This window comes from Centropristis striata, chromosome 1 (genome assembly GCF_030273125.1).
Source record: "Centropristis striata isolate RG_2023a ecotype Rhode Island chromosome 1, C.striata_1.0, whole genome shotgun sequence".
NCBI classification, from domain to species: domain Eukaryota; kingdom Metazoa; phylum Chordata; class Actinopteri; order Perciformes; family Serranidae; genus Centropristis; species Centropristis striata.
Window position 1 is genome coordinate 14149515 of NC_081517.1, and position 20516 is coordinate 14170030.

Consider the following 20516-nt stretch of genomic DNA (forward strand, 5'->3'; position numbering starts at 1 on the left):
TCAGTTCATCTTTGAGTCCAGCTATAAAAATAATAATATAATTTGCTCATGAAGTAGTTGAGATTCTGCATTCAGCTGATGTGGAAGTCGGGATCTGAAAGACACCTGACTAAAGAAGGTGCTGAGTAAAACATGTTGATGTGATTTTCATTCATTTATTGTTTTGTCTCAACATTTATTCACTTCAACTCATCTCTTAAAACATGAAAATAACTCGTGACTTTAAGGCAATTCATAGTTTGTCACTCAGTGGGCTTTTTGGTTCAACCAAACATATTTGTCCCAGTAAATCCATCTGATGACTGATGCATTCTGAGCTTACATGTTTCATAGCTGCATAAATAAAGGAAATGTGGAAAATAAGCCAGAGCAAACACATTTATTTCTATTTAATTTGCATTCATAGCTGATAAACAAAAAAATATTTATTCTGATGAATAAGAAACACAAACATTTAAAAGCTCAGGTCAAAAAATATTATGTATATATATATATAATGAAAAACGTTCTCCACACTGTGGCCCTCTGCTGCAGTGAGAGAGAACTAACATGATGTTCAGCCTGCAGAGTTGTTGCTGATGCTGGATGTTTATTTCAACCAGCCACTAAAATACTGTGAAAATGTTATAATGAGCAAACTGTGACCGTTACTTTAGTTATTTTCTTTGCAGCGTTAATATATATATTTGTAGAGGGAGAGAGAGAGAGAGAGAGAGAGAGAGAGAGAGAGCCTGCATCAAATTCAAATCTCTAATGCTGGACTACAAAGTTTTCTCCGGTTCTGCACCCAGCTACTTGAACGTCCTGATTCAGACATATGCTACCTCACGACCGTTGCACTCTTCCAATGAACGTTCGTCCAAGGCAATCCAAACTCTTTGCATTTCTTGTTCCCCGTTGGTGGAACCACTACCAGAGCAGGGACGTCCCTCTCTACCTTTAAAAAACTCCTGAAGACCCATCTCCTCAGAGAGCCTCTTCTTTCCTAGCACCACACGATAATTCTACTCCTAAAGAATTGTCACTAGCACTTATTGATGCACTAATAGCTCTTATTGCATTATACCTTGATTGTTCCCCTTTTTTTCCCTGTAAGTCGCTTTGGATAAAAGCGTCTGCTAAATGACTAAATGTAAATGTAATCTTGGTTGTACAAGCAACTTCTTTCACATTATAAAGTCATATAGATAGATAAAGAAATCCATTAATACAACTTTAAGTTTTGTTATGCACCGTGCAAATCCTGCAGTTATTTATATGTCGTGACATGAAAGATACAGACTCATGTATTTCCTGTATTAATGATGCTTCCAAAGAGCAGACAGCCTCTACATGTATTTTAATGAATAGAAATATTGACTAACGTTGAGTTAGAGGACGGCAGAACAACTAAGGAAGTCCCAGAGAGAGATACGTTTCATTCAACAAATTAATTAGAGGACTGTTTCTTTGTTAATGCATGTATCATCTTCAGTGCTTCTATCCACTCAGACACATCTTTACTGTCTTTAAGTGCACAGAAATGCTGCAGAAATGGAGAAAACACACATAGATCTCCTGTAATGACTTCATTTTAAAATGTCAGTGAGAAGGTCATTTTGTGACCTTAAAGTGCCTCGCAAACTTTCTCTCGATGAAAATTTAAGGGGAAAAATGTCACCTTAATGACTATTTTTTCTTGTTGTTGTTTTTTTTTTACACCTTATATTACAAGCCAGGTCCAATTTAATTACAGGCCCAGTCCATATGATACCTGTGCTATAACTAGAGATATAATGTAAACTGTTCACTATAGTTTCTGTGTAAGTGTAAATTCAAAGAGGAAATGAAACTATATTATTAATTATTATTAGTCTTCCTTTTCCTTCTAGCCTAGCTGCACTGTTGCCTCACAGCTGAGGACTGTAGATTAACTCAAGGCTCTCTGAAGGTCAGACTTGTTTGGGTTAATGTAGTGAAGAGAGTGAACAGTGATCCTCTGGGTAAGGGCAGAGGGACATTAAGTCATGGGCAGTTATCACAGCTAGAGATAGTAAGATAGCAGACAGAAAAAGAAAACTAAAAAGAAATACATTACCTAGAAAGCAAAAGGGTGATTACTATACTACAAATCCATTTTATTTTAATTTCTGATCCAAATTGTTTTCACCTTTTGTTTAGAGTGCATGGGGGAATAAAGAAAAATATGAATATTTGTAGTCCTATTGAGAACATGGGGTAGTGGTGCACTTCAGCATCTAGTGGCCAAAATGAATATTACAACAGCAAACAAAAAGAAAATAGTTAAAAACAAAACACAGGAAAGAAAACTATTTAAATCAGATTTTATGTTTTTTTCACAGTGTTTTTTGCTCACTTGTCTACATAAAGGATATAAACTGTATTCATTATAGTATATTATATTATATTTGGTATCATCAATGATAAGAAGCATTCCCCAAATATTACACAAAACGTCACACCAACAGGTCCAACATTAATCTTTACCCTAACTTTAACCAAGACCCTAAAATAACTCTAAACATGTCCTCACTTTGTATAGGACCAGTATGAGTTTAGACAGAGTGTAGACAGAGAAAGCAGCACCACAGATACACATGTTGAGAATAAGTTGCTGTGTACCCTGTGGCAGCTGAGCTCTGCTGTGTTCCTGCAGTGTTGGGGCTGAGGCTGGTGTTGCTCCTTTGGATGGAAGGCATGGTGCTCTGGATCCAACGGTCGGGGTACCTCAGAACCAGCTTGCTGCCCCCCATCTCCACCCCCTGGAGGAAACAGTAGTTAACGGACACAGACGATGAAATCCAAGATGAGAAACATCACATCATGTTTATCACTCACCTGCAGCTTGTCCAGGGCTTTGGCAGCCATGTTGGCATTCTTGAAGTTGAGGAAGGCACAGAAACGCTCATGAAGAACTCGGATGCTTTCTATCTCACCAAACCTGTAACCATTGAAACAAAGAGAAACAAACTTCTATGACCGCTGTGAAACAAATGAGAAGACTTTCAGAGACCAGCTCAACCTGCAAGCTGTGAGTCACATGACAAAGTGTCAGTACAGGCTGGTTTTCAGGCGTCTGTTTACACCTTTGCTATCACTTAAAACAGTCACATTCAGAGATGATAATCTCACACTTTATTTTATATATGTCCAAAACTCTTACTTTTGTTGGTTTTAGGTCTCCATGGTTCCCTCATAATTCAAACATTGAACACCATGTATAAACATGTTGACAGTTGGAACAAGTTATTAACAGAAAATCTTTATTTAATACAGAAAAAATCTGGTTATATAAGCATTATACATCAGGGCAATCAACATCATAATTTTTATTCACATGCATAAAATACACACAAAACCACAGTTAAAAAACACATTTAAGATGTAATGAGTACCTAAACTAAACACTACTTGGGATGCACCAGAAGTAAAAACCGAAAATCAGAAAAATCAGCAGATAATATGCAAAATGTAATATCGCAAAATTTGAAACTGAAAAAAGGAAAGCAGATAAATATTGTAGTAAAGAGTCAGACAGCACTGGCAGTAAGATATTGCTCCTTAGAAAACAAAAAAAACTAATTCTGTTGACTTATAAATTACAACCAAGCATAAATTTATATTGTTAATAAGGTATTTCCACTCAAACTCAACTGAAAACCTCAAACCTCACATTCATACGTGTGTAAACTCTGTTTAAGAGACCACAGGTTCCTGTTCATACTCTTGGCTTTTTGACGACTTTGCTGTACAGTTCAGATGAATCCTCCACGGCCTTTTGACTTCTTGATCTGTGTATGAAAAACACATAATCAGAGAATCATAAAGATGAAAAAGAAAAAGAAAAGATATAAACTCAGAACAGGTTTTTAAAAATAACAGACACCATGAATCAGAAATAAAATGTTTCTGAACAAATAAAATTTCCTCGTGGACTCACTCTGCATTAGCACTGGCACTCCTCAAGTTGACAGCAGTGTACTCCACATCCTCCTCCTCCTCCTCCTCCTCCTCCTCCTCCTCCTCCTTGTGTCTGAGGGGCTGAGCTAGCCTGATGTTGGAGTAGAGAGGATCTTCTTGGTTTCTAGTGAAGCTCACGCTGGCATAGCAAAGGTCGTCCTGCTGCTCTGCTGCACTTCTCTGTACTGGAGCTGAAGGGCTGTCATACACTGCATCCATATGAACCTGAAGGGGGAACAACACAGAGAGGGCTCAGCTACTTATGGTGCAACATCCAAGACAGCTGCTCCGTGCATCAACAGTTGTGAAAGCTGTAATAATATAATGTTTATAGGCACTTGTGTCTTCTTTGGGTCTCATTAAATCACTTGTAGACAAAACTGTCCAACTTCTATCTGTGGATGTGTTGCTACAGTGTTTTTATGCATAAAAAATATGTGTCAAAAAGGTTAAGTAATATTTTTACTGGCTTGTAACACAAACTGACCTTATAGTAAAATATCTTCTGATTTGAAAGATAAGGAGCTTGTTCTGCAATTCCAGTACATTTACACACCACATACTACAATTCCTTGGTTTCAACATTTAGTTCATGTTCTCTGTTGTGGGATCAAAAGATGAATCACAGGTTTGAATTCGCTTCAGTTTTTTGTAGTTCTTATTCCTACAGGTCACCAGGAGAGGGCGATAAAATCCAAGGATTGAGAGGAAAAACTCTTGAACATAGTTTCCATTTTATAATTTTGCACAATTAGAGACAAAGACTCACATTTAATAGTGAATAGTTTTATACTTTTCAAATTTCAAGTTTTTCATGCAAAATCTGTTACTCTTCCTCAATTGCATTGTTTTTCCCTACTAAATCTCTGAAATCAAATTCTGTTTTTTTATTATTATTATTTAAAACTTTTATCAATATCAGAATCAGAAATACTTTATCTATCCCCAGGGGGAAATTGATTTTTGTTACAGTTGCTGCTGTATAAGAATAGAAAAATAAGTACTTCTGTAGACAATACAGGTAAAAAGTAAAAAACACTGTACATTAAATTTAAAACAATATCAATAAAAATGCCAGTCTTAAATAAATAAAGATATGTACGATTAGAAATATAAAATGTAGTAAAGGTTGGAGTAAAATAAAATAAAGATATGTACAATTAGAAATAGAAAATGTATTTAAAAAATTGGAGGAAAAAAATAGGGGTATGTACAACTGAATAAAATATAAATATAGGTACTAATGCATATATGTAACAAATTATTTCAGTCTTCTAGAATTACAGTAAATTGTAAATAAGTGCAACTGAAAGTTTTCAGGAAAAATGGGCAAAAGCACTCACAGGACATTTTCTGACCCTTTTATGGTCAAAATAAACAAAAAGTCCAGGCGGAAAATTTGAGGCTCAGGTTTTAAAGGGTTAATCCCCTTTAATTAACAAAACCTTAACATCTATGCATCAACCAAAATATTAACACCAGTGTTCATGTGTCAGCTCCTTATAATTAAAGACACAGAATGACTGGGTGAAGGAAAACAAGGCTGTGACACAGACATGTAGGAAAGAGTTATCAAAAGATAGAGAGAGAGAGAAAGAGAAAGAGAGGGGAAAGTAGGCACAGAAGGTTTAGAAAGTGTCCAAAAAGGGACATGAAGAACGAGTCAGGTGAGTTTCCAGGTGAGAGTGGACCCTCACCTGACCTCTTCCTCCTCACCTGAGCTTTATTGTCTGGTCTCTCTCTCTGATTGGTGGTTTGTTGAGACCGCTTTCGTCTGGAGAGGAGAATTAATGAACAATCAAATGAAATTACTGAATGACTCACTGAGTTTCAGAAGCATTACTGGATGTAGTCAGAGTAAAAGTGAACTGCTCACCTGATCAGTAGGAAGACAGCGAGGAATATGAGCACCAGAAAAATAGCAGTGAGTGATCCTGCAGCGACTGATTTCATCGAACCTGAGAAACAGTGATCAAACAGAATACAGTAAGCTTGGAATTAAAGGTTGTTTGGGTTCATGAGCGACTGTCACGTCCTGTACATGATCATTCAGGAGTTTCTCTTTACACTCTGTTTCTCTATCAGGTGTAAATCTCCGGCTGTTTCACTGAAGGTAACGTTAGTCACACAACAGTTCTGTTGGTTAATGTTAACTTTTTCCAATAACACTTGTGGTCACAGAGAAAAGAGACACTGTACATATTCAGAGAAATTCTATTTTCTTCAGCCATTGAAAAAAAACATGCACTGGCATTTTTCTTGTCTGTTCTCCTCTGCCTCCAGCTAAGCTCCGCCCACACAGATTGCAAAGTGTTTACTAACAGAAAAAGGGTCTAAAGTTCACATATGCCCAAAACACATTTATATAAAAGTTACCAACTGTAGCTTTAACGTGAGTTTAGATCAATGGTATCTGACTAACCATACCCTCTGGACAAACAAAAAATATTTTCGTGCATTGAAATTAAAGAAGGCTTGTAGCCTGCATGAATGGGTTGATGAGTTTGATTTATTTGAAACAGCAACCTGATAGAAGCTGGCGTTACGCGAGTCAAGTCAAGCATGTGTGAGGGACATGAAGAGTAACAGTGGATTTACAGGTAAATGTAGGTGAATCCAAATAACTGACCTGCTGCAACAGTCAGATGTAAAGTGGAGTTATGGCGTCCTCTGCTGTTCTGGGCTTCACAGTAATAATTCCCACTGTGTTCAGCTCTGAAGTCAGTGATGGTGAAGATCTGTCCTGATGCTTTTGCTGAGTCTTCATTCTCCTTGTACCAGGTAATGTTAGCTGCTGGGTTAGCATCACTGCTGCAGGTCAGAGTCACTGAACTGCCCTCCACTATCTCAGCAGAGGGACTCACTGACACAGAGGGAAGTCTTGGAGCATCTGGAGGAGACGTGTTAACAGAGATTGGCAGGTTAACTTGACAAGAACATAAAACTAAAAATCTCCTGGAGCTGCTCAGTGAATTACAGGAAGTATTTTTTTATCAGTAAACTATTGCAAAGACTGGACAGATTAAATCTGTTTGTTATCTTTAAATAAGCTGCTTTTACTCACATTCAACATCAATAACAGTGTATTTAGATGTGCTCCTCCCCAGCTTGTTCTCAGCTGTGCAGTAATACTCTCCAGAGTCAGAGGACCGGATGGAGCTGAGGACAAGCTGTGTCTTTCTCCTGGTAGGGTTTAGGTTCAGATTTCCACTCTTCTTGTACCAGCTATAAGTAGCTGCTGGGTTAGCATCACTGCTGCAGGTCAGAGTCACTGAACTGCCCTCCACTATCTCAGCAGAGGGACTCACTGACACAGAGGGAAGTCTTGGAGCATCTGGAGGAGAAAAGGCTTAAAGATTAGAATATGTAGAAAATCAATTTTAATTATTATTTTTGGTTCTTTTAGACTCTCCCTGTTATTTGTCATGGTGGATGTCCAGAGTGCTGACCACTTCCTTCTTATCTTTCATAAATAATTTCACAACATTCAGCATATCTTATTATTGCTTTTCCTCCAATGAATTTTGTGCTGTAGTAGTTTTGCTTTTTGTTTCTATAAATAATACTGCTGTGTGTGTGTGTGTGTGTGTGTCCTGATATGGTGGATCAAACTCACACACTGGAGGAGAGGGGAACTCCTCGTGTCCTTTCAAAGCACAAGAGATGTCTTCTGTGGAATTAAACCAGCCACTATAATAAATTGTCTCTCCCTCTCTGAATTTCTCTCCATTCTTGAACCAGATGAAGGAAGAACGACCAGCTGGACTGCAGCTGCTGTGACACTTCAGGTCTGTAAAGGACTGATAGACTCTGATCACCTGCACCTGGAGCTCTGGAGACGAGAACAAGACACAACAGTAACAAATCCAAGAATCAGTAATGAACAATGCTACAGCAGCAATAAGGCTACATACAACTAAACGTGCTGTGTGTGTGTATTGACTTCAGTTTGTGTTCATCAGTACCTGTGACAGTCAGAGTTGTACCAGGTGAACTGCTCCATTCAGAGCTTGGTGTTTTGAATTTGAAGTGATACTCGGCTGAATCGCTCTCTGTCAGCTCAGAGATTGTCAGAGTGGAGCGTCCTCTCACTGTTTCAACCTCAGCACGACCTGCATACTGAGAGTTTACCACAAGGTCCTCAGGTTGTAATGGACTCTTCCTGAACCAGAATGTTGATGCATCACCATAATTGTACTTGTTATATGTGCAAGATATTTTCACTGAAGAGCCTTTGGAGGCACAGATTCTTTCGTCAGTGTAAGTCAATCTGTTGCAGTTTTTACCATAGACACCTGAAACAGTCAGTGAGAAGTCAGTTTAAAGAAACATGTAGTGATAAGGCTTCACTTGATGGTGTTATGTTAGTGAAAGACTGCAGAGTAAACTCACACACTGAAGGAGAAGGGAAGTCCACATATCCTTTAAGAGCACATGAATAGCTGTGTTGATTATCAAAGTCGGACAAATAATAAGAATTCTGTTTCTGAATTTCCTGTCCATTCTGGTACCAGACAAAGGGATAACGATAAGCTGGAAGACAACTGCTGTCACACTGCAGCCAGTCAGAGTGTGTTGACTTGTAGCGCTGGACGTTGAGATCTGCATTGTTGGAAGAATAACCAGAAATGATATTTTAGACAAAATTGTTAATAAAAATGCACATAAACACTAATCAACACAGCACTCATTCATTTTGTGTTGAGCTTTTAGAAATGATCCACATGTGGATGTAAGTGTTACCTGTGACGGACAAAGTGACTCCAGGTTCACCAGTGTATTTCCCACCTGGTTGGTTTGTAAAGAACCTGAACTTGTACACATCTGCGTCGCTCTTTCTGAGGTCTGAGATTCTCAGAGTGCAGTTGTTATTAGAACAACTGGACTGCACACGACCTTTGTATTTTGAGTCTGTTGTCAGATCCACAGGTTCACCTACATACATATACCTTTTAGTATACCAGAATGTTTTATCAACTGTAATTGAAGGGTTTTGCATTGATGGGTATGTGTAGGTGCAGCTCATTTCCACTGTTGATCCTGTTGGTGCACAGATCTCAGTAGAAGTGTAAGTCACTCCCCAACCATTCTGACTCTGTACCACTGTAACACAGCAAAAAAACTACAGTCAGACTCATAACAACATCAAGAGACGACTTCATTAGAAGAGAAACATCTTCAGTGTGTGAAGCTACATCACAACAACATGCTGTCATGTTTTACCACTTCAGGTCAGTGTGAGACAAAGATAATCTCATAGGAAGAACTCGTCTTGTTTTTTATATTGTTTGATCTTTAAACAGAGTGTTAAAGTCATTGTGTATCATGTTTTTCTTACATTTTTAAGTCTTTGTTAGGTTTTTTAAAAAGTTTTATGTCAAGTTTTAATTGTATTACTTTAATGTTACGTTAAGTGAACATTTCCATGAGATTTAATAAAGCAGAGAAACATTCAAAGATGTACACATTATCTGCAGGACATCACACAGACGGTGCAGAGAGAAACAGCAAAGCACTGAACCTCTGTACTTAATCACATTTCTCTGAGAGAGACCAAAAAAAGCTGAAGATTACACTTTAGAATGGTGTGGTATATAAAAATAATGTGTTTTGCTTGGTTGCTTTTCTCTCTGTGTTCAGGTTGTTACAGAGTGTAAACTGTAGAGAAAAGCAGAACACTGAGGCGTGGGCAAACAGTGTGACAAGCAGCTAACAGAAACAGACGTGTTGCAGAGAGAGAAATAGACACAACTACTGATATTTATAAAGAACACCCGCCCAAATGAACTTTGGTTGATTCATATTTCTAGTTCAAGGGTAGCCATTTAAATTACAGCTCTGGAAAACCTTTTTTTGTCCTAATTTCACCTCATTCATCGTAGTTAAAATTTATTGAGGTAAATTTCTGAAATCTAAATGTGCTCCTCTCAAACCAAGAAATCTAAATTTGCAGCATCAGCCAGTGAATCTGTGGGAAATAACTGACCTGGTGCTCCACTATGTTCACTAGCTACAGTTGAAACCAGAAGTTTACGTACACTATATAAAAAGACACATATGCTTTTTCTCTCACTGTCTGACATGAAATCAGACAATTACTTTTCCTGTTTTAGGTCCGTTAGGATTACCAAAATTATTTCTATTTGCTAAATGCCAGAATAATGAAAGAAGGATTTTTTTGACAATTTTTTATTACTTTCTTCAAAGTCAGAAGTTTACATACACTAACATTATTATGCCTTGAAACAATTTGGGAAAGCCCAGATGATGCAGTCATGTCTTTGGAAGCTTCTGATAGGTTCATTGACGACATTTGAGTTAATTCAAGACACACCTGTGGATGTATTTTAAGGCACACCTGAAACACACTGCTTCTTTGTGTAACATCATGTGAAAGTCAAAAGAAATCAACCAAGATATCAGGAAGAGAATTGTGGACTTGCACAAGTCTGGTTCATCCTTGGGTGCAATTTCCAGATGCCTGAAGGTACCACATTCATCTGTTCAAATAATTATACTCAAGTATGAACACCATGGGAATGTCCAGCCATCATACCGCTCAGGAAGGAGACTGGCTCTGTGTCCCAGAGATGAACGTGCTTTGGTCCAAAATGTGCATATCAACCCAAGAACAAAAGCAAAAGACCTTGTGAAGATGCTGGCTGAAGCTGGTAAGAGTGTATTATTATCCACAGTGAAACGAGTCCTGGGCTGAAAGGCCACTCTGCCAGGAAGAAGCCATTACTCCAAAAGAAACATAAAAAAGCCAGATTACAGTTTGCAAATGCACACAGGGGCAAAGACCTTAATTTTTGGAGACAGGTCCTGTGGTCTGACAAAACTGTGTGTTTTTAGAGCTCCACCTTTAAAAAAGCTGCACGGAGCACCTTGGTAGTCAAATGGTTACAGGACATGACACATTACTACAACACCCTGATCTCTCTCTCTCTCTCTCTCTCTCTCTCTCTCTCTCTCTCTCTCTCTCTCTCTCTTCCTGTTTTCAGTCTGTTTTTACACTTCCATCTGTCCATTTAAAAAGCCAAAACATTTTGGAAATTATTTTTTTTCTACCAAATTAAAAAAAAGTGTAAATCTTTATATGAAAAAAAAAACGTACCCAGTCTGAGGATTAGATATTTTGTCTTCAAGGTACAAAGGATTTGCAAATCGTTTCATTCTGTTTTAATTATGTTTTTCACAGCGTCACAACTTTTTTATAATCGGCTGTCTCGGCTGTATAAGCAACTCCTTTCACATTATCATATTTCATTATTAAAGTCATATAGAACCTATAGATAAAGAAATCCATGCAACTACATAATGTAATGCAATAATGTAACTTTAAGTTTTGTTTTGCCTTATGATATAAATGTAGACGTGCAGTACCTTGTACAGAGAGAAGGAGGACAACGAATCCACTCGCTGCTGCTGTTAAACTCATCGCTGCTGCTCACGTCTCTGTGGAACCAGCAGGTAGATCACATACATGAGAAATACTGTTTATCAGGAAGTCACAATAAATATTTCTACATTAAAAAGGAGGATGTGGCATTTACCAAGAGTGTTTGTCTTCAAAGTGTGGTATGGAAAGTTATGTCAAAACATTTCACGCTATTTAAGTCTGGCCTAGCTTCCTTCCTCTTTACATCATTAGTATGCATAGGCAAAATAATGACTGTAAATTCCCCAGTTTAAATGTAGAAATGAGTCTCCTATTTCCCATAATACATTGATTACCTTCCTAAATTATAGTTCATGGAAATGTCAGTGAGAAGGTCATTTTATGACCTTGAAGTGCCTCTTACACTTTCTTGAGAAGAGAATTTGGGCGTAAATATCATCTTAATCAATAATTTTTCTTCTTTTTTTCCTTTTACATCTTATATATTAAGTCAGGTCCAATTTAATTAAAGACCCAGTGCATATGATACATGGGACATAACTAGAGATATAGTGAAATAGTCTGCAAGTGCAAACTAAAAGTTAAAGTTAAACTCTGATCAAACACATTTGTTATTAGTGTTGATCAGGCCGAGCTGTGTGTATGTGTGAGTAGACTTAAGCCTCTCTGAAGGTCAGACTTGTTTGAGTTAATGTAGTGAAGAGAGCATCCAGTGATCCTCTGGGTAAGTGTAGAGAGACACTCATGGGAAAAAGAACGAAACATTAATGGATGCTTTTCTTACATCTTTACTTCTAGTAGGACGAAAAAGTAAAGCTTCACTGTTAGACATTTTATTGTATTTTTTTGCAGTAACTTACTGGAAACACTGTTGCCACAGTAATGACCTATTTACAGTACCTTTACTGTAATGTTGTTCACAGTAGAACAGCTCTACCGTAAGTCTGCTTCAGAGTATTGCTATACTATAATTGTGGTTTACAGTTTGATACTGCATTTGTTTTATAGTAACATACTCATGATTTAAAGTACAATACTGTAATTGTGCTTTACTGTCAGTGTAATCGCATTATGATACTGAAATTGTATTGAACCATAATTTAAGAAGTTTAATACAGTTATGTTGTTTTCATAACATTATCATATACAGAGTACTGCTGCAAACCTAATAAAAAAAAAGTCCATTCTAAATGTACATTAACAGGATATTTTTCAAGGTTTTAATACTCTTTTCAACACGGGAGAGGGCACACATGCTTGCTTTATGCAAATGCATGTTTATTTATTATTTTATTATTTATTATTGTTGCAACAATCCAAAAGAATGGCAAATACTGTCCAGGATAAACTCAAAGGTACTGCATGCTCAAAATATATACTGAAAGCTTAACATGGCAAACTGAGGCCCAACAAGAAACAACAGATTAATGTAACATGACTCAGTGATACGAACACCATGTAGTGTCCAACTTAACATGTGTCAACGCTAACTAAACATGCTGCGCACAGGTTTGTTTCTGCTCGCCATCCACCATGTTACTGTTGCATCGCTTACTGATGTCCCAAACTACAGGATGGGCCGAGGGTCATACTCACAGAACGTGCGCTTGTTAAAAAAAAAATAATTAAAGCAGATTTGCATTAACTCATTATTATCGCACTAAATTTTACAGCCCTAGTTACATATGTAACATATAATTGGCAAAGAGCAACAAATAGTAAGTTTTAAAGGACATTGTAAAAAGGAAACATCTCTATCTTATTGGCCTTATTTGAATATATTGTAATATCATTGCCTGTGCAATTCTTATTGGTAAGAATTGAATGTGTTTGTATCAAGTAATATTGTGATATCAATTCTATGTGCTACCAAAATTTATAATTTTCTCAAAAAAAGACATCATCTCCTCTTAGCCAATATATTAGGCATGACATTTTTTTATTCACACATTGGAAAAATAAGAGGACAAACAATGAGAAAACAAGGATGTCAACAATACTGCAAGTTTAGTGGAGTATTTCATTGGAAACATTTTGGCCAGTCGTTAAAAAGTCTTTTAAGTAGTACATAGCTTTACCTGCCCAAGGTGTCAGCCACCACAAATAAGTCACACTGGAGCAGTAGGAAACACAGCATGTCCAACAAAGAGTGTGGTTACAGTAAATAACGTGTCCACAACAAGAAGGATGAAAACTGTCCTTCAGCAATGTTGGAATGATGATCTTGTGGTAGCCAGGCTGTAAATAAATAATAATAACTTTATTTATACAGACACTTTTAAAAACTGCAGTTTACAAAGTGCTTCGACAGAGAGCAGTTAATCACAATGGGAATGATGCCATAAGGCTAAAAACAATTCTTACATTAAAAGAAAAACAATGAGAGACGGAGGAGGAACAATCACAAGACATTCTCAGATACACAGAAAATAAAAGATAAAAGGAGTAAAAAAGTAAAAAGTGAAGAAGTAAAAATAAAAGGAGTGGTGAGATAGAAAACATTACATAAAAGCAAATCTATAAAAGTGGGTTTTAAGGAGTGATTTAAAATAAGTTACTGACTCTGAGCGCCTCATCTCCTCGGGCAACCCGTTCCAAAGTCGGGGTGCTCTGGTGGTGAAAGCCGGTCACCTTTGGTTTTTAGTTTTGACTTTGGAACATTCGCGGGTCGACTTGTATGGAGTTAGTAATTCTGTTAAATAGCTAGGAGCCAGACCTAAAAGAGCTTTAAAAGTGATCAGTAAAATCTTAAAATCAATCCTAAAACAAACAGGGAGCCAGTGCAAAGAAGCTAAAATCGGGGTGATGTGATGTCATCTGTTAAAACCGGTAAGAAGCCGAGCTGCTGCGTTCTGAACCAGTTGGAGGCGAGAAAGGGATTTTGGGGAGATGCAGGAGCAAAAAACATGGGTTTGATTTTGGAGATGGATCATAAGTGGAAAAAACAGGACTGGACAACTTTTCTGATGTGTGGGTCAAAAGTAAGGCTCGAGTCGAATGTGACTCCCAGATTTCTGGCGGAGGACTTTATGTTGGTGGATAGTGGACCGAGATGATTTTGGAATTGACTAATTGTGTTAGGACGACTGAACAGTATGATTTCAGTATTGGAGTTATTGAGGTAAAGGAAGTTTTGGGCCATCCAACGGTTGATATCCTTAAGAGAATCGAACATAGCAGCTAGGCTTCAAGGATCAGATGGTCTCAGGGGAAGGTATATCTGTGTGTCGTCTGCATAGCAAGGGAAGGACACATTATGGCACTGGATAATGTGTCCCAGAGAGAGCATATAAATTGAAAATAAAATCTGACCTAAAATCGAACCTTGCGGTACACCACAGGTGATGCGAATTTTAGAGGAGGTAAAATTACCTATGAAGACTGCAAAGGTTCTGTCTAAAAGATATGAATAACACCAACCAAATGCAGTGTCTCTGATGCCAACCCAGTTTATCCAGCAAGGAACTATATATGGTAATTTCCGCGGACATCCAAAATGCCGTTGCTATGCAGCCCAGTGAGGTCGGAGAACCACGTGACTTCTCTCATCCAATCAGCAAATATTAGGCTGCTAGGGTTGAAATTGTGAATTTCCAAGTATTTCAATGAGTGCCTTAAGGGTTAAGGCGGTCAATTAAAATGGCATGGTCGACAGTGTCGAAGGCTGCACTTAAATCTAAAAGAATTAAAATAGCACTCTCCGCCCTGTCAGCTGCTAAAAAAGAGGTCACTGTTTACTTTCAGAGGGCAGTTTTTGTGCTGTGTAAGGCTCTAAAACCCTCTCCTCGGTTTTTTCTTCTTCTTCTACAGCTTGGCACCTAGCCCGCCACACTGTATCATCAAATGCTACGCTGCCCCCGTGCGGAAGGCACCAGTAATACGACTTTTTTTCCTTCCAGATATGATAAGCTATTCGATTTTTCTTTATTATTTAATGACTATTCGAAAATCGATGCCCATCCCTAGTTGTATGTATGTTGTACTAGGCTATAACAAAACCAAAAACTCAGGACACTTTATTTATGGTTGCAGTTCTTCTGTTATTTTGTCCTGTAAATTGCTGCTATTTATTTTAAGTTCAATATTTTATTAACTACCTCAGGCATTGTGATTTCCATCATTTGTTAAAGAAAAATACTGCTGTGTTATTGTTTTTCAATAAAATAAGATTCAAACATTAAAGGTGTATGCTGCGAGTTATAAAAAAAATCGGTATCGGTCAAAATCGGAATCGGCAGGTCAGGCATTTTAAAAATCGGCGATCAGCCAGAAAATTGCAATTGGTGCACCCCTAGCTACAATGTAAGTTAAACTGAATGCACCGTTAACATTAGCATATTAGCTAACATTAAAGTAATTGTTACCAAACCACTTTGAAAAAATAAGAGAAAAGCTGCTTTGCGTCATTTACAGATATCACGATAAACGCTACACCAGAGTTGTAGTTTTAAAGTCTATTCTATAATATCTCTGAGGTGGTAATGTAGCTATAACTATTTTAGCAGGCTAACTAGCATTAGCAAAAAAATAAACCTTGCCAAATTTACCAATCGAACGGGATTATTAATTTAATTTCACTGACATAAAATGCAGTTTTTGATTGAGTTAACCTAAAGTAACTGTTTTCAAATGATAGAAACCGTTAGTCCTGTTGAATTTGTAGCGTCCTTGAACTGACCGTTGGTCCGAGCATTCAGAGGATGTGGCATTATAACCAGAGCAGAAACTAACAGCAGTGGCAAAACTGGCACCCAGTAAAGGTGTTACACGGGAGTATTTTATTTTGTTTGTTTTTTTAACTTTTCCCGTGTTACAACGGTCTATGGTTACAACATTTAGCCTTAGTAGCGCAGGAATAACCGTTAACTTTACTGCCCGATCAGAGTCCACTGGGTTTCCGTTGACGTCGCCTAACGTGTGTGTTGAAGTTAACAACTTTCCTTTGTCTTTTCAAATTAAAAGCCTGGCAGTTACGTCAGCGGAAGACGCTTACTCTGAAAGCCAGCTACAGATCGGCTTACAAAAGAAAACTTTCCTTATTTATCAATATCTTGTTGAAAAAAAATATTGCAATGATTAACTTAAAACAGGACTGCCATCTGAATTTGTCGAATTTGCAGTGTTATGATAGATGAAAGAAACCTACGGTAAGCTACTTACCATGAACTGCTGCGGTCACATCCTAATTTGGCTTCAGTATGGAGAAGTGTATCAGTAGAACTCATTTTGCACAACAACAATTTCTTTCTTTCTTTCTTTATGTTGAAAACTATGACACCAAATATTAATTGGCATTGAAATGACTTAATGGTTGTTGGCCACATACTGGGAAAAAATGTTTTTAAAAACCTTTAAAACATATAATTGCATTGTGACTAAATTATTAGGATTACGTGTTATGTAAAAAATAAATTAATATCTTTAATTAGACATTTAAAATGAATATATATATATATATTGTTACCACAACATTTTGCATAAAAATACATGAATAACCTATGATCGAAAAATGATGCGTCTTACTATAAATGCGGTAGCACTACTAGTAATATGCAAAACAGAAATTTACCATCTTTTAAAAAATACAGTAAATTACTGTCAATTATATGTAATGTGCATTGCACCAATAATGTGCAAATTACAGTAACTACCTGTAAAGATGTTTTATGGTAGGTTTATTACAGCAAATTATCACAATGTTGTTGATTCACTTTGTTCAGCTGTACATTGTCAGATTTTATTGCTTAACTTTAATCAGTTATTCTTTGGCAGCTGTAGCTGCACAAAGCTAAAATACTTAAACATACAATATGCACACCTTGATTAATGCTGCTGGTTTTTTTTGTCAGAAGGACTTGCATTAACCTATATCTATATTTTAGTTCTTTGATTGTTCTAATGCACCAATACAACACAACAAAATCCTTGAATGTGAAAAACTAATTGGCAATCAATACGATTCTGAATCTACAGTTATCATTGTTCATATCACTCTCTGTTAGTGTCCTAAAACGTGCATGCTTCACAGACATCTTCGGACCAGCAGCACAAAATATCTATAAAATCATCTGTTTCAAGTTGGGAGCCAAGATTACTAAAAAAGATGCTGAGTAAACATTTTCGTAAACGTTTTCATTCATTTATTGCTTTGTCCAAACACTTATTCATTTCAAACTGTCTCTTAAAAATATGAAAAATAACTCTTGACTAAGGCATTTTCAAAGTTTGTCACTGAGTGGGCTTTTTGGTTCAACCAAGGGTATTTATCCAAGTAAATCCTTCTGATGACTGATGCATCCTTCCCACAGAGCAGGCATGTCCATGCAGAAACCAGGAATTCAGAGTTTTCTAGGTTCCAAATAAAGCAAAGAGAAACTTCGGTGACACTTCCAATAAGTTATATTCATTTGAAGTCCTTCTTTTTATTGAGGTTGGGCTCTGTACCTCTGATATGGCCATCACATGCAAACCATATCTGACTGTCTTTCTCACACATATTCAGCCGTCTGTGTTCTCAGGCTTCGCCCTCTGTGCTCCGCTCGGCTCATTGTCCTTCTTGTTCCTGTTCCTCTTCTTATTTCTGTGTACACACTTCCTCAACGAGCCCTGGTGCTAGGGTAAGGTGCAGGGCTAAGAGACACAGTTAGAGCGGCCATGTTTTTTTGTCTCGACCTTGTTGGTCTGGTATGTGTTTGAAGCGGCACTTGTCGCCATAAAAACAGCCCGTGGTCCGCCAGTAGAAGCACTCATCTCCATTTATAGGAACACACCGCCTGGACCTGCATGGACCAAACCAGAGGAGCAGATCCTGAGTCAAACGTATACAGATCATGGATTATCTTCTGTCCCTGTGTTCACTTCTGTGATCATAATTCTTTCAACACAGAAGAGAACACAAAGGCAGTACATTTTATAGGTTATAATATGTTTAAATCACTGATTAGTGTAGTGGAAGTTGTTGGATCTGAACCTGAACAAGCTCTAAGGAAAAAGGATTTCCTATCTTAAAAAGTATTTAAATCTGAGTCTCCAGTGTAATGACATTGGAGAGAAGTGGCATGGTTTAATTTGACTATGCATGTAAAGAACATTACAAAGTGCAAATTCATAAAAGTATAAAGAAAAACTTAAATGTAAAAAAATCTATTTTATTTTTATTTCTGATCCACATTATTTTCACCTCTTGTTTAGAGTGCATGGAGAGATAAAAATATGAAGATTTTTAGTCCTATTGAGAACATGGATAGCAGTGCACCTCAGCATCTAATTGCCAAAATTAATGTCACAGCAGCAAACCTGTCAAAACATAAACACAGAAAAGAAAATGTGGATCAGATTTAAAAGGGGATCACCAGAATGTTTTTTTTTTCTAACTTGCCTACAAGAAGGAGAAAAATGGTGTTTAATACTATTTTTAGGAACATCAACTGTTATATAGTTTAAAGAAATAGTTTAGGGTTTGAAAAGTTGTCCTTTTTTTCATCATGATGCCCCCTGTCCTCTTCCGATGTCTATCTTGAGAGGATCAACAATGATAATAAGCATTCCCGAAATATCACCAAAAACATCACACCAACAGGTCCAACATTCATTTTTACTTTAACTTTACTTTAACCATGACTCAATGCTGATGTTTAAACCCTAAAACAACTTTAAGATGTGAAAGCTGGTAAAAATGCCATCACTTTGTATAGGACCAGTATGAGTTTAGACAGAGTGTGGACAGAGAAAGCAGCACCACAGATACACATGTTGAGAATAAGTTGCTGTGTACCCTGTGGCAGCTGAGCTCTGCTGTGTTCCTGCAGTGTTGGGGCTGAGGCTGGTGTTGCTCCTTTGGATGGAAGGCATGGTGCGCTGGATCCAACGGTCGGGGTACCTCAGAACCAGCTTGCTGCCCCCCATCTCCACCCCCTGGAGGAAACAGTAGTTAACGGACGCAGACGATGAAATCCAAGATGAGAAACATCACATCATGTTTGTTCATTTAAAAAGAAAAAATGGGCCTACCAATCACTCACCTGCAGCTTGTCCAGGGCTTTGGCAGCCATGTTGGCATTCTTGAAGTTAACAAAGGCACAGAAACGCTCATGGAGAACTCGGATGCTTTCTATCTCACCAAACCTGTAACCATTGAAACAAAGAGCCTCAAGCCTACATCACAGCAGTGTGGTACACATCTGTAGGCAAACCAATGCTCATTGTGCTTCAAGTCCAGTTCTGACAATTAAAATTGCCATTATCATAACTACAGTAGTACACCAACGCTTCCACTACTGCTGGTAGTGATACCAACACAATTAGTAGCACTAGTGCTACCCTTGCTGCTACCACTACTACTACTACTACTATTATTTATTCCCTTCAAACCTCTGTACCTACTACTGTAACAACAACTAGTACTAATGCAACCATGGTAACCAATTGGAATTTCAAAGCATTGATATTTTCCTGATAAGTAATACCAGAGTTATCATTATTAAAATATACAGTATCAGTGTCAGTAGATGAGTATATCTACAACGTGGCGTGACATTTTGAAATATCTTTGTTGATATAGTTTATCAGGAGGTGGATGCTAGAAAGCCACTTGCTGTCAATTTCAAATAAACAGAATGTTGTTTACGATTTTCTTATCATCTGCATGTATCTATTAAAATTTGCTACTGTAAATCTTAAAACATATCAGATTAAATTATAGATGACCAAACCATCTTGCAATAATTTACATTTAGTCATTTAGCAGACGCTTTTATCCAAAGCGACTTACAGGAAGCAAAGCGACTTACAGGAATAATATGCTGTAAAGTATAATCTTTAAGGTAACGTAGCATTTCTGGAACGCTGGTAACAAATGTTTGATACGCTAAATACTAAATAAACTGATCAGTGCATCCTGTACCCTTTGTACTGTAATGCTGCTTTAGCTGCTCCTAACAGTAAAAACTACCACAATTATTAAGTTATTAAGTACAACTTTGGCATTACAGTGCCTACAGTATAGTATTATTGAAAATATTGGTATCTGCAACTACAGCTGCTGTTACAGTTGGTGTAATAGCAGCTTTTTATTACCCCTCATACATAAAACAAGGATATGTATTTGATATATATTTGTTATGCTATTTATTGTTCGCTTCACAATTTGTCCCCA

General features: G+C 37.3%; 1 protein-coding gene and 2 long non-coding RNA genes across 5 annotated transcripts in view; all 3 read right to left on the minus strand.

Annotated features, from left to right (window-relative positions):
- Positions 1-2351: 2351 nt before the first annotated feature.
- Positions 2352-20516, minus strand: part of LOC131970765 (uncharacterized) — a 38396-nt gene continuing 20231 nt past the window's right edge. For 2 of the 3 annotated variants that reach the window (XM_059332205.1, XM_059332195.1), the window contains exons 14-16: positions 19384-19486; positions 19137-19276; positions 16759-18141 (exon numbers count right to left, since the gene is read on the minus strand). In XM_059332205.1, the coding sequence (XP_059188188.1) occupies positions 18006-18141; positions 19137-19276; positions 19384-19486 (379 nt within the window). In that variant the 3' untranslated portion in view covers positions 16759-18005. Of the gene's footprint in view, positions 2763-2838; positions 2942-16758; positions 18142-19136; positions 19277-19383; positions 19487-20516 lie in introns of those variants that run through there. The other variant, XM_059332214.1, reaches the window with a different exon arrangement.
- Positions 5675-6720, minus strand: LOC131970895 (uncharacterized). Its single transcript, XR_009394303.1, has 3 exons — positions 6590-6720; positions 5837-5918; positions 5675-5734 (listed from the first exon to the last, which is right to left on the minus strand). It is a non-coding gene; the product is annotated as an uncharacterized LOC131970895 (long non-coding RNA).
- Positions 7714-8500, minus strand: LOC131970906 (uncharacterized). Its single transcript, XR_009394313.1, has 3 exons — positions 8353-8500; positions 7926-8255; positions 7714-7792 (listed from the first exon to the last, which is right to left on the minus strand). It is a non-coding gene; the product is annotated as an uncharacterized LOC131970906 (long non-coding RNA).